We start from the raw sequence: 18,112 nt of genomic DNA on the forward strand, positions 1-18,112 counted from the left end.
GCTAGGCTTGAAAAACAAATATGAGAATTAAGGTCCTGATTTTTAAGGGGAACCTACATGGACTGATCAAAGTAATAGTACCATAAGCCAGGCTTGCTGCTGGGACAGAGCGATTTCCCCTGTATACCTCAGACGACACAGGACACACCTGCATGTGAAGTCCCACATCGTCCTCCCTCCAGTCCTCCCAAGTGGAGCTAAGGAATGAATAAGGAGGGGCTGGGCTGTTTTACTCTGCACAGGTCCATATTCTGGTACCTTTGCCTCCAATGTGGGCTGGAAAGAATGGTCACCATCTCCAAAAGGTGCTAGAGATCAGGGAACCAAGACTTACTTATAGATTTCCCAAATGTATCAATACTTCCATGGCCCTTACCTCCCTGACCTTTCCTGAGATCACACCAGGATGCAGCTGGTAATTAAGAACAAAATCCAAAGTATGAGGGTTAAATGATTTCTTTGGATTTACATTCTTCTCTGAAATACAGATGTTGATTCAGTGAGCCAGTGTATGAGAAAAGACACTCTTAAATGACATCATCTTTTATAAACATTCTTTTTCCCAAGTCTGGATTTCCTGGAAATCACATCACTCACAATTAAGACAACTTCCATTTCTGCCATTTGAAGGCTGGTCTACTTCCAGCCTGAACCAGGAGAAATGCACAGAATCCACCATAATTGGTCCAACACCCCACAGAGCTTTATTTCAAACTCTAATCCCTGCCCTGTAATTATAAAGAAAGTTCTACCAGTTTGCTCCCAACACTTCTTGCTGTGGGAAAAGCTATCAGATATTCTCTGAAACATGCTGTCTTTTATCTGGACTCAGAAACTAGATATAAGATTTAAAAAAGAAGTGGGTCCATGGCTGTGCATAGCAGCCACCCACCAGGGCCCAGCCACCAGCAGTGGTTATTGAGGACAAGACTGCTAAAAAGACCCAAGCAGGTCAAGAGAGAACAAAGGCAGTTCTTCCTAGAGCATGAGGAAGATGCATGATTTCACAGCTCCCAGACTCCCAGACTTCACAGCTTCCAGCCACCTGACCACCCACGCTTCACCCCCGGAGTCATTTTTGCCATCAGGCTAGCTGAGGCTTACAGGCCTCTCCCTGTGGATCTTCATACTCTTCCCAGGGTTTCAGCTGGGGGCCAGGGATCATCACCGTCTGAAAGAGCAGGAAACTGAGTTATCTACCATCCAAGTCCATGGCTTATCCAGGAGAGATCACCCTCCCCTCCAGGGCCACCCCTAAAAGGAGGATTCCCCTTCCCTGGTGCTGCATCACCCCCTCTCTCCACTAGGTGGAGCCCAACAGGAGTGGCTTAAGATGCCATGTCTTAAACCATACAAGCTGCTTCACCTGAAGGATGGGCTGCTTAGGCGGTGCCCATGGGGGAATGATCTTGCCATGCATTCTCCAGCTCCCATAGGGGTTCACCAGGTGCTTTTCAAAGACAACATACTCCAGGACATCCCTGGGCACATCTTCCTGTCCATACATCAACCGGCCAAACCGGTCATAGATGGCCAGAGTCTGCAAGGGTGAAAGCAAATCTGGTCTGTTAGTCCTCAGAGTTGTTTTTTCCTCCATTTTTTTTTTTTGTAACCACACAACCATTTTTGAAACATTTTTGAAACTAGAACAAAAAACCTTAATGGGGAGAAACAAAGTATCCAGAATTCTGAATGTAGACTGATGAACCACTAACAATTTACATTTAGAGGGTTCTGACTCGGGTGAGGGTGGGGCGGGGTGGGGCGGAGATGTAGTCCAGGAAGGGTGAGAAAGAATATTCTCACACCGGCAGTAGCAGAGCTAACATCCAGCAGTGGGAAGGGTGCAGTACCAGGGCAAGAAAGACCATGGAGAACCTTCTCTTAGAACTCACAGTCCTGGGCCGCTGTACCCAGGACTCAGAGGTAGGTGCCCAACCTGGGAGTGAATAAAAGCTGGGAGGAAAGCAGACTGGTGCCTCTACCTGCCGGGTGTGCATGCGGACAGTGATCTGGCCATACGCGTTGCCCTGGTTCAGCAGATTTGAACAGCGAACCTGTACCACCTGGGGTGGCTCTAAAGACTCTACGAAGCTCCAGCGGACAGTCTTATATTTGATGTCCCAGACCATGTCCTGAGGGCAGAGGAGAATAAGTTCAACTGTATTTTCCCATTCATGTAGGGCAGTTGGTACTTCTTTCCCCATCTGATCTCACTTCTTGTGATACTGTAGGCAACATGCAACATTTCCCACCAAATGCTTTTTGTCCTATCTTTCCTCTTACCTTTCCAAGTTTTGCTTAAGCTACTGCTCAAGCTCACTTTACAACTCTTTTCATTTTTAAATCACAACTTGAAACCCACCTACCTCCTTGAGGACCCTTCTCCAAATCAATGAAGGCTACACTTCAAACTGCCAGCTAACACACCATTATCCCTCCCTTTCATGACTGCATGCATTTCTGTTGACTGCGCTTTTTTTTCCTCTCACCTTTTGGCAGTGATGGGTGAGATCTTACAGGGCTACAAGGGCTAAACTGCTAAGACTAGGTTAGCTATGCTTGTCCCTGGGGAGATGAGGCAAAACTGACAGAAACTGAAGTTCTTGTTCTTGAACCCCTAACAGAACCACAAAGTCTTTATTCTTGGGGATCTCCAACAGTATCTAGTACCCCTGTTACCACACAATGTAAGCCTCATGAACACTTGTTAAATCCTTTATTATACTGCAGGCATGTGTAGGGCAGCCCTCATGTGGCCCATCCCCTGATTTTAGGATCTGTAGTCTCAGTACTGCTTGTTGAGGGACCCCCTCTTTTCTCATTTGAATGGCCATTGCCAGAGTCCATTTCAAATCACTGTCATTCAACCAAAACTAATGGAACTTCAGTTTTTTGCCTTAAACTTCCTATACTTTCAAAACCAGAGGTGCTATCTAGAATCTGTCTAGTCAGGCATCCCACAGTTCTGAGGAGGATGAGAACCTACCGGAAAACAGTTTTCAGTTACCAAAGTATGAAGTCGATCATGGTCTGAGCTAAAAAGGAAAGACATACATATCATTGACTCCTGCTTTTATGACACCCTGTATGAAAGCTGAAAATGGCCCTGAAAATGGAAAACAATTTCATTCATTTTTACCAACATATTCTGCACACCTACTATAAGCCAGGTAATATACTCAGTCCTAAGGACACAAAATGAACAATATGATTTACCAGAAAATCCTGAGAACTAATAGCAGTGTAAAGTTATTTTTGAATCGCAGCAGCAGCAGGAAATTCTCTGAAATTACTGTACATCCTTGAGATGGGCAAGTGATCCTTACTAGGACACGGGGACTGATTTTTGTTCTAAGCTGCTACGGGGACAAAATCCAACATAAATATCAACCAAAAGTTTACCTTATCTCCTCTTACTACAGACACACCATCAACACCAACTGTTTGGCCTTGTATCTTACACTCTTATCTTTGAACACAGCCAAAAGATAATCATCTGTCTTTTCTGGTCCTTTCCACACAACCCCCCACCCCATCTCTGTTGCTGCCAGAGTGACCTAGTCATGCTGACTCTATGCAGTAATAGTAAGAAAACAGACAGCAAACCTCAGCTCCTGTACATACAAGACCTTAGGAAGGTTCCTAACTGAAGGGCTTCAAATCAACCTAAGAACACAGATTAGTTTCTTTCAGATATACATTCATGACTTTTCCCCACAGTTTAATACTTTCTGGGCAGTTTAAGTCTTTGCCCTTTGAAAAATTGGGTCTCTAATCTCAGAGTAGGTAATGGATTACATCTGTCTATCTGCTTCCCTTTCACCTCTATTCCTAATACAAAAGATTCTTAGTCATTTCCCCAACTGTAGTGCTAGACTAGACTGAGTTGTATTGACAGCTACCATGACCACCAGGCCTGGCACCTCTGAATGAATTCTTCCTCGTCACTATCCTGGCCTAGAAATCTTCAGTAGAAATAAATCCCCCCTTCTGCAAGTTCATTTACTATTTTGCAAGAGAACTTACCCTGAAAAATAAAAGGAAGACATCTGCTTCTGGCAACATAATCAACTGAGCTTACGTGAAACCACTCCCACTATAAACATCTAGAAAGGATGGAGAGAATATAATACACACACACACACACACACACACACACACACACACACACTTAAAAATCTCTAGCCTCGTTTACAGGAAAGAAAGGTTAAGTCCCTAGATGCCAGAAAGGAAGAAGGAATTAAAACTAGAATGGAAAGAATACAACCTGATACCACAACAGCATAAGAGATGATTAGGGGATCCAGAAATAGGATCTGAAGGCTAGAGTTTGACTTTTCCCCAAACCTTGGACACTGGAAGGACAGGGAGTTGGAACTGAGATCCCTGCATAAAGCTATGACCCTCAAAAGAGTCCTGTACCTGCAGGAAAGGGAGACTAGAAAAAGAGTCCACCAATCTAGAGATAAAGCTTCCCTCTGTCTAGGCCTCTGAGTGGGTGGGGTGGCGGGGGGATCTTAAATACAAAAAAATCCCACAGAAACTGAAAAACTAAAGCCCTAAGCTTACATTATACTCAGATGTAGACATGGAATTTATGGTGTCTGGATGGTGCAAGAATTCCTAAGCTAAGAAATTAACACAGAAACTGACACCTGGCCAATGATATACCTACAGTATCTGGCAGAAACACACACAAAACCTCTCTGGGAGCATATTCACAACTTAGGTTGTTTAGAATTCCCTCAGAAGAACACTCGCCACTGAAGACGAGCTTACAATGAAACATTACAAAACATACCTGGAATCTATCTAACAAAATCAACAGACACAGATATCAAGCAGAATGATGGAGCAGGAGGCACTAGGAATGGGTCCCTCCACTGAAACAACTGATAAATTAGAAAAAGTGACCAGAACAACAATTTCAAAACCCTTGACATTGACTGCACACTTTTAACAACCAAGGGAGTGCTTGATGAAGGGCGAAGCCAGTGATCTTGGATTTAAGAACATATGCAAACCATCTACCACCCTCCCTCCCTCAGCCTTGCCATGACTGTGGGGATAGCGGCCTGTGTTCCTGGAGTGGACAGGTGGTGCAAGGCCAGGCAGTGGGGACCCTGCCCTCCAAAACTTTGGGGCCACACATTTTGGTCAGTCTGATGGATCGCAGAGAGAGCAGAGCAAACGATGCCACGGTTTTGGCCCTGCTGGCTGCAGCAGCTTCTCCCACTGACACCAATCAGAAGATTTAAAGGGATAAAGGGACAAGAACACCTGTTTTGTTTTTATTCAGCCAGACAATTTAGGAAATCTTTGCCAGGTCGCTGGCTGACTGCAGAGATAATGGAACAGAAACTTCAATGACTACACACAATAAAGAATACACCCTTACCAATACTAATTTGGAAAACTCACAAATGGATGGCATTGGCACTAATGAGCAAAGTCAGCAATTCCTGAGGAGTAGAGGAATCTGATTTCCAAAGTCACCACATTATAATATGTAGAATGTCCAGTTCTCAACAAGAAATTACAAAGTATACAAAAAACATGAATGTATGGCCCATTCACAGGAAAAAATTTGACAGAAACCATCCTTGAGGAAGCCTAGAAGTTGGAATTATTAGTCAAAGATGTTAAATCAACTGTCCTAATTATGCTCAATGAGATAAAGGAAACTATGGACAAAGAACTAAAGAAAATCAGGAAGCAATGCATGAACAAAATAAAAACATTGATAAAGAGAGAGAAATTATGCAAGGGAACCAAACAAATTCTGGAGCTAAAAAGTATAGTAAATGAAATAAAAAATTCACTGCAGGAGTTGAATGGCAGATCTGAGCAGGTAGAAAAGGATCAGCTAACGTGAGGATGCAGCAATTGAAATTATCCAGTCTGAGGAGCAAAAAGAAAAAAGAATGAAGGAAAATGAGTAGAGCCTGAGGGACACGTGGGACAACGTCAAGTACAGTAACATACATATTGTAGGAGTCACAGAAGAAGAAGAGAGAGGGGGCAGAAAAAACATTCAAAGAAATAACAGCTGGAAACATCCCAATCTGATAAAAGACATGAATATTCTCATCCAAGAAATTCAACAAACTCCAAGCAGAATAAACTCAAAGAAATCCACACTGAGACATACTACAGTGCAAGTGTCAAAACCAAAAGACAAAGAGAATCTTAAAAGCAGCGAAACAGAAGCGACTCGTCACATACAAAGGATCCTCAATAAGATTCTAGTTGATTTCTTATCAGAAACTATGAAGATGAAAAGGCAGTGGGAAGATGTATTTAAAGCCCTGAAGGAAAAACTGTCAACCAAGAATTCTATGATGGAAAAACTATCCTTCAGGAATGAAGAACTGTAGACATTTCCAGATAAACAAAAACTGAGAAAGTTCATTACCAGTAGATCTTTTTGTGATAAAAAGACTCAATGAACTAGGAATAGAAGGAAACTTCCTCAAAATGATAAAGGCCTTATAAGAAAAATCCATAGCTAGTATCATTCTCAATGGTGAAAGAGTGAAAGCCTTTCCTCTTACATCAGAAACAAGACAAGGATGCCTGATTTTACTATTTCTATTTAAGAATACTGGAACTTCTAACCAATTTAATTAGGCAAGAAAAAGAAATAAAAGGCATTCAAATTGGAAAGGAAGAAGTAAAAAATTATCTGATTGCAGATGACATGATCTTATGTGCAGAATATCCTAGATTCCACAAAAAAGTAGGGCTAATAAAAAAATTCAGCACAGTTGCAGGATACAAAAATCAACATACAAAAATCAGTTTTATTTCTATATACTAGCAATGAATAACCAGAGAAGGAAATTAAGAAAACAATCCAATTACAGTGTGGTATTGATGTAAGGACAGACATACAGACCAATGGGATAGAATGGAGAGGCCAGAAACAAACTTTCACATAAATGATCAATTGATTTTCAACAAGGCTCTAAGACCACTCCAACAGGAAAGGACAGCCTCTTCAACAAATGGTGCTGGGAAAGCTGGATATCTATACACAAAAGAATTAAGTTGGACCCTTACTTTATATTATATACAAAAATTAACTCAGTGGATCAAAGATGTAATTGTGAGAGCCGAAACTATAAAACTCTTAGAAGAAAACACAGGGGGACATTGGATTTAGAAATGATTTGTAGGATTTGATACTAAAAGCGCAGGCAACAAAAGAAAAAACATATAAACTGGACTTCATCAAAATTAAAACTTTTGTGCATCTAAGTACACTATCAAGAGAGTGAAAAGACAACCTACAAAATGGGAGAAAATATTTGCAATGCATATATCTAATATGGGATTAATGTCCAGAACACATAAAGAACTCCTACAATTCAACAACAAAATACCAGCCCAACTGAAAAATGGACAAAGAACTGAATAGATCTTTCTTCAAAGAAGATTTACTAAATAGCCAACAAGCACATGAAAAGATGCTCAACATCATTAGCCACTAGGGAAACGCAAAGCAAAGCCACAGTGAGATACCACGTCAGATTCATCAGGATGGCTATTGTCCAAAAACTGGGAAATAACTAATGTTGGTGAGGATGTGAGGAACCCTTGGGCATTGCTGGTAAAACATTTCTGGGAATGTAAAATGGTGAAAACTATGGAAAACAGTTGGTGGTTTCTCAATAAATTAAACACAATTACAATACGATCCAGCAGTACCACTCCTAGGTGCATATTCTGGGTGAAAGTATTGAAAGCAGGAACTCAAACCTATACTCCAGTGTTCATAAAAGCATTATTCACAATAGCCAAAAGGTGGAAACAACCCAAATGTCCACCAACAGATGAACAGATACAAAATGTGGTATATATATACAGTGAAATACTATTTGGCCTTAAAAAGGAAGGAAATTCTGACACGTTATCACATGGGTGGACTCTGAAGACATTATACCAAGAGAAATAAGACAGTCACAAAAGGACAAATACTGTAAGATTCCACTTAAATGTGGTATTTAAAAGTCTCATAGAGACAAAAAGTAGAATATATATTACCATGTGCTGGGAGGAAAGAGCAATGGCAAATCACTGCTTAATGGGTACAGAGTTCCTGTTTGGGATGATGAACAAGTTTGGGAAATAGATAGTCCGTGATGACTGTGTAACATCCTGAATGTACTTAAATGCCACTGAACTATACTTTCAAATGGTTAAAGTGGTAAATTTTATGTGTATTTTACCACAATCAATAAAAGCCCTTATTAAACTGATGATTTTTAAATAAAGTTACATTTTTTATTTTTAAAAAAAATCTATTGTAAAAAAAATGCAGGCATGTAAAAAAGACAAGAACTAACCAAAGCAAGAAGCAAAAAAAATAAGACAGATGTACAGAAATACAGATTTTTATCAGACACAGACTTTAAAATAAGTGTAATTAGTATGTTCAAGAAATCAGATGACAGAATGGATAATTTTAGCAAAGAATGGGGGACACACACACACAAACAAAATCAAATGAAAATTCTCAAAGTGAAAAACAGAAAATAAGTATAGAAACAAGAACTCAGTGGATAAGTTCAATAGCAGATTCGATACAACTGAAAAGAGGACAGGAAGATAGATGGCAAAATATCCAGACTGAAGCTGGAGGGGAAAAAAAAAGACTGGAAAATATAGAAAAGAGACAAGAGACATTTGGCACACAGTGAAAAGATATAATGTTATGTGTATTCAGAGCTATACACGAAGACAGAAAAGTGGAGCAGAAGCAACATTTGAAGAGATGTTCTAAGAATTTTTTTCAACACTACTAAAAAAAGTAGGCAGACTAAAGAATAGGAACCCAGAGCAGGATAAAGACACACACACACACACACACACACACACACACACACACACACACACATACACACACACACATCATAGTAAACTGTTGAACACTAAAGGTAGAGAAAAAAAATCTTAGAAGCAGCCGAAGAAAAAAAGAAATTCTAACTTCAAAGGAACAACAAGGAAAAAACAGCTAACTTCTCAACATAACCAAGAGAAACCAGAAAGATGACATCTTCAAAATGCTGACAGAATCTAACTACCAACCTAGAATTCTCCACCCAAAGAAAGCATCCTTTAAAAATGAAGTGGGGGCCGGTGGGGAACCACAGACAAAAAATGCAAGTGAAATAAAAACAAGGCAGAACTAAAAACACTAAGTAATAATAACATGGAAGACATATGAGGCAGTGATTGGAATTCAAGTGTTTGATGCTTCTCATGATATTGTCAACAATACATGTTAAACATTTTAACAATAACTACTACAAGAATAGAAGTAGAACATAATACTTCCAAACAAGTGGAAGAAGAAAAAAGGGAAGAAGGAAATTATATCAATCCCACAAATGAAAGGAGAAAAAGAAGCAAAGAAAAATCATGGTAAATAGAATGCATGAAATAACATGACAGGAAAAAATCAAACATACAAAAAATGACGTTGGACAATAAATAGGTGTCAAAAAAACATTATTTATGTAAATTTTCACAGTACATAAAACAATACTGTACACTGTTCGTAAATGTGTACACGTGGTGGAAGTATGAAGACATGCATGGGAATAACAGGGAGGAGTGGTTACCTCTGGGAAGGAAAAGAATAGTGAGGTGGGGCATTAGCTGTATCTATGATGCTTCATCACTATCTCTTCCCCCAATGGGCATCCAGAAGCAAATTTGGCAGAATGTAAACATCTATTACCTTGAATGGTACTTTTTAATATGTTTGAAATATTTAACAATTAAATTTTTTTTAAATTAATTTTATTTGTTTTATTTTATTTTATCTTATCTTATTTATTTGTAGGGCGGAGGTAATTAGGTTTACTTATTTATTTTTGATGGAGGTACTGAGGATTGAACACAGGACCTCGTGCATGCTAGGTACCACTGAGCTATACCCTCCCCCAAAAATCGTTTTTTTAGAGAAATAAAATTAATGGATTTTAGAGTTCAAGTCTGGGGTCCTACTTGAAGCTGAGCCATAGCAGCCACAGCTCAATGAATGTCAGCAACAACTCTGATACTTAAGATTATTCCAGGCCCCTCATGTTGATTTTTCATCTCCCTAGCAGCCCTGACTTTTCCCTTGGTTGGATCAAGAAAAAGCTGGAAAATTTTTAAAAGAAACTTACTCAAAATAATTAAGGAAAAGAAATGTACATACACAAGACAAACACATAAAAAGGGTCAGGGTGAATTAGGGATCAGGCAGGGTGAAAGCAGCAGCCATTCAGCAGAGTCCCAACACTAGCTGGTGGAGCTGAGACAGACCAAATGGTAAAAACCCCCTGAATCACGGAGAGGAGTCAAGAACAGCTCCAGGCTCCAATTATTTCCCACACAGGAGTTCTCTCACTCTAGAACTCTTATCTGAAGAGAAAAAAAAAAAAACAATCTGTGCGTAGAATAACTGAGAGCTGTGAGAACATAATGAGTTTAAGACAAAGAAATCACTTACTTGTTTAAACACAAGTGAGCTTCAATGAAGATATCCTTGGCTTTTTCAGGGAAGTCCTTTATTTTAAAATTAGGATCACTTTCTTTTATCTTCCGGATTCTGTAAAATTAAGCATGAGAATCATTTCTAAAGAAGACTTTATACAATTTCCATAACTTACAGCTTATATTAACCTCCATTAATGTCTGTCCACTTATTCAATAATCATTTTTTGAATGTGCCAAGTCCTATAAATTCAACCTTCTAACTCGTACTTCAGTCATTCGAAAGAAGGACCAGGGTTTCTCATAGTGAAATTTCAGAATTTTGGCATTAAAGAAAACATCCTATAAGCATTACGAAAGAAAACACAGGTTTCATACACAGACTTGAGTCAGAAGGACACAGGGCTTCTAACTACCAACATTAGAAGTTAGACAAAATAGAGTAGTGCGTTTAATTGAGAAAAAAATGATTTCAAGCCCAGAATTCTATACCTGGGAAAATTATAAATGAGGAGGGAAAGTAAAAGACTTTTTCTTAGCCTTGCAAGATCTCATTTACCAACTATCCAACCTTTCTCAGGAAGTTGCTGGGGAATGTGCACCACCAAAATAACTGAATAAAAAGTTATTCATGAAAGAGAAAGACATAAAATCCAGGAAATGGGGATTACAACATAAGAGCAAGACAAAAGGAGTATGAGGATGATTATAAAAAGTAGATCCCAAGATATACAGTGAGCCTAAAGAGTAAGCAATCCAGATTGAAATAGGTATCAAGGCTCCAGAGGGCTTTCTTATTGAAGATGACATTGATAAAATACTTAAATGTTTTCCACCTACTGAGAGAAAATTAATACAACCAGGGGTTCTGTTAGCAAATGAGAAAAAAGACACAATGCCAGAAAAAAAATATTACACAGGAAAAGAAAAGTGATGATAATGTGCTGCATGACTCAGCTGTCAATAGCATTCTCATAGTTAAAATAATGTAAACAGGGATTTCCGATGTAATCAATGGTTAATGTAAATATATTAAGAAGATGAGGGACACCATGACCCAGTGCAATTTATCTCAGGAATGCAGAGTTGGTTTAATACTAAAAAATCAATTAATGTAATACACCATATCAATAGAATAAAACACAAATATCACATGATCAAAGAGAAAAGGCATTTGACAAAATCCAACACCTCCTTCACACTCTTTTCACCTCAGAGCCTTGCTTACACTGTTTCGTCTCCCTCGAATGCTATTACTCACTACACTCCTCTACTCAGCTAACTCTAAGCAACCCTTTAGTTCCCAGCTTTAAATGTCATTTCCTCAGGGAAACCTTCCTTGAACTCCCAGACCAAGTTATCTTTCCCTGTCATATGTTCCCACAGCACCTATACTCCATCATACCTATAATTATTTATGTACAATCAGGATTTAATGACTGTTTTCCTCCCCTAGATGTGAACTCCATGATAAAACCACATGTATTCTGTTCATCATCATGAACCCTTCCACTGAAGAGCTCACAGGCCAGGAGAGAAATACACAAGAGGAAATCATCACAGTATATAGTTATTAGAAGTAGTAATAATAAGTGCACAGTTACAATTATAACAAAGGCAGCTCCAAAAAGAGTCAGGGAAGGCTTAAAAGCAGATACAAGAGGGGAGGGCATAGCTCAAGTGGTAGAGTGCATACTTAGCATGCACGAGGTCCTAGGTTCAATCCCCAGTACTTCTCTAAAAATAAATAAATAAACCTAATTACCTCCCTTCTCCCTCCCCTAAAAAAAAAAAAAAAAAAAAAAACAGATACAGTCCTTGAGAGAAAGACACTTTCAGGCAAAGGAAAGGACGTGCAAAGACACAAAGACATAACACAACAATTGTCAAGGAACCAGCAATTAGTTTGGAAATGCTGAAGTTTAGGATGAGAAAAATGGAATAAGAAGATGATGGTGGAGAGTAAGGCAAAACCCAAATTATAAAAAGCCCCGAATACCACTGAAGAAATCTCGATTTTATCCTTCAGGACTAGGGAGCCACAAAGGAGTTTGAGGTAGAAGAACTGATGTGAGAAGATCTGTATTTAGATAAATATGTTATGGCCACATGAAGAATTAACACTGACTCAATATATTTGTGCATACAAATCAACATATGACCCTAAAGAACCTATAATTTACATACAGTCAGAGCTAGAGTGACAGACATTAAAAGTCTATGAAGGTTTTGGCTTCTGCTGCTTAACTAAGGCCCAGCCAGCTCCCTAGAACAGGTCTGTCTTCTTAAGCATTTTCTTACTCTCTTCGGTTTGAACTCTAAGATATTTCTCATGTAACTATGCTCTCTCTTATTATTACTTTAAATTTTAAAATATGTGATCAAAAAAGTGTCCTACGAACTTCAATGTCAACTCTCTAAACGATGTGACAAAAACTACCAATCAAGGCTAAGATGCTAAGATTCAGAATGTCCACATTATTACACATTAACTACAGACTCTATTACAGAGAAAGTAAATATTGTCAAGGGAGTTAGATCCAACTCAATTAGCCCAAGATGGCCTCTCTGGAATAAAGCAGCAACCAGAAATTTTTATTCTAATATTGACTCCCAGCTGTCTCAGACACCTACGACAATTGCGATGCCACATTCTTCTTTAACCGCTCAGTTCTCTGTGCCAGTCCTTCCTTAGAAAGAGATGATATTCGGGCATCACCCTCAGGAGGAACATAGGCGTCAAAGATACCAGCTGTAACGAGAGAAGGAGAAAACTAAGAAAGCACTGAAAGACTAAGAAAAAGAAGTCATCTTGAGGCCATAAAAAATCAACAGGGCTCCTGGATACAAAATAGACTAATGAAATAGACTTTCATGTAGAGGGAACTTTATTGTGTTATAAAAAGTAGAATAAGATAATTTTAGTCTTCTTTCAGAGTCTCAGCTTCTTGTACAAAATGGAGAAATTTTACCTTTGCCTTCTAGCAAGTGTGAAAACAAGATCAAAGATGACCTCATGAAATACATAGTGTATATAAAGTAAATTACTGAGGCTGAACTGATTTTGTGGTTAATTAAATGCTATTAATCATAGTCCAAATCATTCCTCTTTCCAAGAAGATCTCTGTCAGAAGGATACTGGGTCAAGGTATCAGAAATACCATACCTCACCTGTACAGGCCAGATGTATAGGACGCTCCAAACGTTCGGGAGGAATCACCAGTCCTGCTTTCCGTGCATATTTTATAAACTCCTTTTCTGATTTGTATTTGGGTTTATAAGCAGGGGGTGTGAAACGTTTTTTGGTTCTCACTGGAACTACTGTTGTTGACTGAGTCACCAGGACTGGCTGGAAAACAGCAGGAAAAGGTTAGGTAACCTGGAGGGAAAAATCTATTCTGTACAAACTAAGCAAAGATAGAAAGTGCACCACCCAAAAAAATGACTTATAACAATTATAAAGCGATTTATCTTATCACAGCCACCCACTTATCACAAGGTGAAATGCACTATTTTAACAATTATGGAAGACTCTTACTAAGCCAGCAAGCAACTCTCACTAACATCACTCAATATTCACTAAAGGATCTCCTTTAGCACTTTCTCTAGTACGGGACTATGCCATCTCCTAGGGAGGCACAGTTGACGATAGCAAGGCTTCTGCTTTCAAAGAACGTTCAGTCTGATGAGGAACTTAAACACCAATCGAATACTGAAATGAACGAAAGAAAAGTCCTCTTCTTGGCATCTCCTCTACATTTACTCGGATTTCCTTCTGCTCATTCAATTGGAAGCCTCACTGTAAACTATTCTGTTGTTCTACTTCCCAAGTGATCAATAAGCTCTTCAAAGACCAGGTCTCTTTTCTCTCTTACCGTAAGGTTTGTTCAGGCAGGCACAGGACTCCCTTTTTTCCAACTACTGTTCAATTTAGGACATTTATAAAAATCAAACGGAGCAAGCCCATCATCCAAACCATTACTTCTTTCCCCTTAACACCTCCACGCCAGGCCGACTCAGACCAACCGAAAAAAACTTAATCCCTGAGAACCTGCTTGCCCTGATGGCCCTACCCAAGCTCTCGCACTCAGTCCCTTAGCTCAACAGCTGTGTCCCATCTACCTCAACTCTTTCCCGGCCTAGGCACGACTCGTTTCGTCCAAGTTCACCAAGCGAGTATTTCCCTCTACTCCGTCCTCCTCCTCCAGCCCCCAGAGTTCTTCTCACCCCGTCCCTACCCACCTGCCAAGACCACCATCCTAAAGCCCTGGATAAGCAAGACAAACCCCGCGGCAAGGGGGCTGCCATTTTGCTCACGCAAAGGCCGCCGGGATGGGACTAAGAGTGAAAGAGCCGGGGGCAGGAAAAAAGGCGCATTGGGCGGAGCTAGCTCGGGTGTGGAATTTTCCAGGGCGCGCGCCCTCCGCCGAAGAGTTGAGTGGCGAGAACGCGCACGTGCCCGTCGGGGAGGGGGTGGGTGGGTGGAGGGAGTGCAAACTGCGCACGCGCAGTTATACGGCATTGGGGGCAGGGTGGAAGCACGGTTGTCACGCGCCAGGCGAAGAACTTGGAGCCGGAACCGCGCCTGCGCAGTAGGGTTTTGGTGGCCAGGGTTATCTGGTGGCCAGGAGTTTCTGCATTCCTGTAAGGCTGGGACATTGCTGCACCCTGTTTCCATTCCATGAAGAATGGAAAGGTGTTTTCCTCTTGAGACAAGTGTTTTCTTCAGTGCCTACTTGGATCCTGGAAAGGGCAAAAATGACTAGTTTGGGGATCTGTATGCGACCTCACTTACAACTTAAGCCGGAGACCTGGTTTTCCCAGTCTATACCGGGTGAAAAATATTTTTTCTTACTCTCAAATTAAGGTAATTAATGACTAATATGTTTATTGAAACAGAAGACACGTGGACTGACAAAAAAATTTATTTGTTTGCCATTTTGGGAAAGTGGCACAAGTTTAATATTAATAAATAATAGCTTATACTTAGAAATTGTTTACCGAGTGCCAGGTAGTTTTCTAAGCATTTTACATATATTAACTCAATTCTCACCACAAACGAGAAATATTTTCCTTTTCCATATGAAGTTGGGCCGCATAGGAAATAAGTATATAATTTATTTAAGGTCTCACTGGCAGAACTGGAATTCATATTCCAAGCAGTCTAATTCCAGAACCCATGCAAACTGACTACTCTGCTGTATGGCTTCATATTCAGTTCTTAAAGGCTGGAATGGAATTGCTACAAAGGTCCAGGTAAAATGCTAGGGACTATCAAAGGAGAGAGAGAGATTACTTTTGGGTTTGGGGATTACACGAACTGTCTTGAATCTTGAGTTTTCAAGTATACTGTATATTCTTCAAGAATAAGAATTCCCCTACAAATCCCACCCACAGCATTGAACCTATTGCACGACACACTGATAGTGACATGAAATTAGGTGCTATATGTATAGTGCTAATTAAAGAACATTATTAAGCATTTAAATGGGATGTATTTAATTATTTCTTAATAATTGAGTCCTATCTACTCTATGCCCCCAAAAAATAAAACGTGAATTTTTTTAACTGGTCTTCCTGACAAAGTGAGGAATCCCCACTCCATGATGAGTGGTTATGAATACAGAACATTGATATAGTCTATCTGGGATTCTCTGCTTCACTGTTGAGTTTTGTATTTGCCTCACATGGCAGCCAGCTCATCACACATCATCTCTGCCTGCCCACTGATAAGTTTCTCAGGGAATGCAAACTTGTTGCATATCAACCTGGATGAAATAACAACGGAAGTAATCTCGTTTAATTCATTCTGAGATGAATTGGAAGTGGGCTTTATTAGCTGCTCTTTGGAAAATTCATATTACCTTCCTATCTCACTACTCCATGGAAAATTGGGAACTGTCTGCTGGGAAAGTAACACCAAAACGATATTTCTTAATTCTACAACCCTAGTAGTTCACATTTCAGAAAAAGCAAGATAAGAGCAAGAGAAGGAGTGGGGAGGGTATAGCTCAGTGGTGGTGGTGCACATGCTAAGCATGCACAAGGTCCTGGGTTCAATTCCCAGTACCTCCATTAAAATAAATAAATAAAAACCTAATTACCCTCCCTAAAAAAAAAGACCTATCAAAAATAAACAAATAAATAAACATAGAGCAAGAGAAGGGAGCTCACTGTGTAATTAGAGGAAGGAATAAGGTGAGGGGCTCAGACTTACCAAGAACAGTCTTGCACATACTAGACACTCAAATATTCATTCAATAAATGAATGAGTAGAATCCCAGGTTAAATATGATGAGGCAGAAAGCAAAGTTGATTTCCTATTTCTCCAAATACAGGGGGCTCCTGGAATCTCTCTTTGTCTTACTGAAATTTCTGAATGGATCCAAAGAGGATGGGATATCCCGTGAGCAGTGGGGTAAGTACTGTACTTGCTTTTTTTTTTTATCCCAGTGGCAGATGACATGAAAGATTGGAACTTCTGCCTAACTTACCTTCTAGGAGAAGCACAGTTGATCTGAACAAGGAAAATCCTTCTGGAGAATTGGAAGAATCTGTTAACAATATGTTAGTGATTCCAATAAACAATATGATAACTTGAATTGAAGCAAATAATAGGCTTGCCATGTATTTATTTTATACTTCCCTCCTTGAGTGAGAGCATGAAGAGGAAAGGAAGTGAATTGTCCAAGATAAGGTGACATAGAAAAAGCCAAGAATTCTGACTTTCTGAGAAATGTTCTGAACTGATTTTTAGCTAACAATGTTAGCAGAGCTTCTTTGTCACTTGGCAAATTGACTATCTATGGTTCCCACGTGGTGGTTAAGAATATCATAGTGCCTGAATTTACATCTTAGCTCCACCTCTTTTCCTTACTGTAGAAAAGGGATAATTAAGTAGCCAACTCATAGAATTGTTATTAGCTCATTAAGTGAGTTAATTACATTCTCCTACTCAGGTTAATTGTGGTAACTGCTTCTAAGCCCCATGATAGCCCTGGAAGGGATACATGGAGCCTAGCCGAGTCCCAGTATGTGTAACTGCTCTTTGTGCTAGGCACAGATAACATCCCTGGCCCCAGAGTCCACCCCAATGCAGTGCCCCTAAAGCAAAAGAACCCGTAACCTGAATATGAATTGGAAATCCTCAGGAAGCCCTGTGTGTTAGCTCTCTTCCCCTCGGGGGCAAGTCTCACTTCTGTTGAAGCTAAAACCATTGAAATATAGGTTGTTTTCCATGCTTAAAAGTGATTCCTTATTTCTGTGCTGCATGACTTTCTTCTCCTAGCTGCTCTTCTTTCTCATCCATCCTTCCAGTCATCCCTGCTGCTGAAGACAAAGGCCTTTTCCTTTATCTTTTGCTGCCTGCCTCAGATTCTTTTTCTAAAGGTATGTTTAGGAAGAGATATTGCTTACCCTGGCTCAGCCAGAAAAGAAGCCCATGCATCCCGCTGTTCAAGCTAGGTCTAGAATTAATCCCTCCCCTCTTCTTGCTCCACTTTCTCCCCAGCTGGCTAAATCAAGCGATAATCCTAAAAGGGAATTTCAGGCTATTTGTGACTTCCCCTCTCCCCCCGTGCCACGTTCAGGGAGGAGAGAGCAAAGCCCCTGGATCAGATTA

The 18,112-nt window shown here is 39.9% G+C and overlaps 1 protein-coding gene across 1 annotated transcript; it reads right to left on the bottom strand.

Annotated features, from left to right (window-relative positions):
- Positions 1-680: 680 nt before the first annotated feature.
- MRPL45 (mitochondrial ribosomal protein L45) lies at positions 681-14,890 on the bottom strand. The gene is made up of 8 exons (XM_010960506.3): positions 14,734-14,890; positions 13,663-13,840; positions 13,126-13,243; positions 10,508-10,606; positions 2,990-3,038; positions 1,986-2,135; positions 1,367-1,540; positions 681-1,171 (listed from the first exon to the last, which is right to left on the bottom strand). The coding sequence occupies exons 1-8, from the start codon at positions 14,797-14,799 to the stop codon at positions 1,085-1,087; spliced, it is 921 nt and encodes a 306-aa protein (XP_010958808.2). The 5' UTR covers positions 14,800-14,890; the 3' UTR covers positions 681-1,084.
- Positions 14,891-18,112: the final 3,222 nt, after the last annotated feature.

The sequence above is a fragment of the Camelus bactrianus genome, chromosome 16 (genome assembly GCF_048773025.1).
Source record: "Camelus bactrianus isolate YW-2024 breed Bactrian camel chromosome 16, ASM4877302v1, whole genome shotgun sequence".
NCBI lineage: Eukaryota > Metazoa > Chordata > Mammalia > Artiodactyla > Camelidae > Camelus > Camelus bactrianus.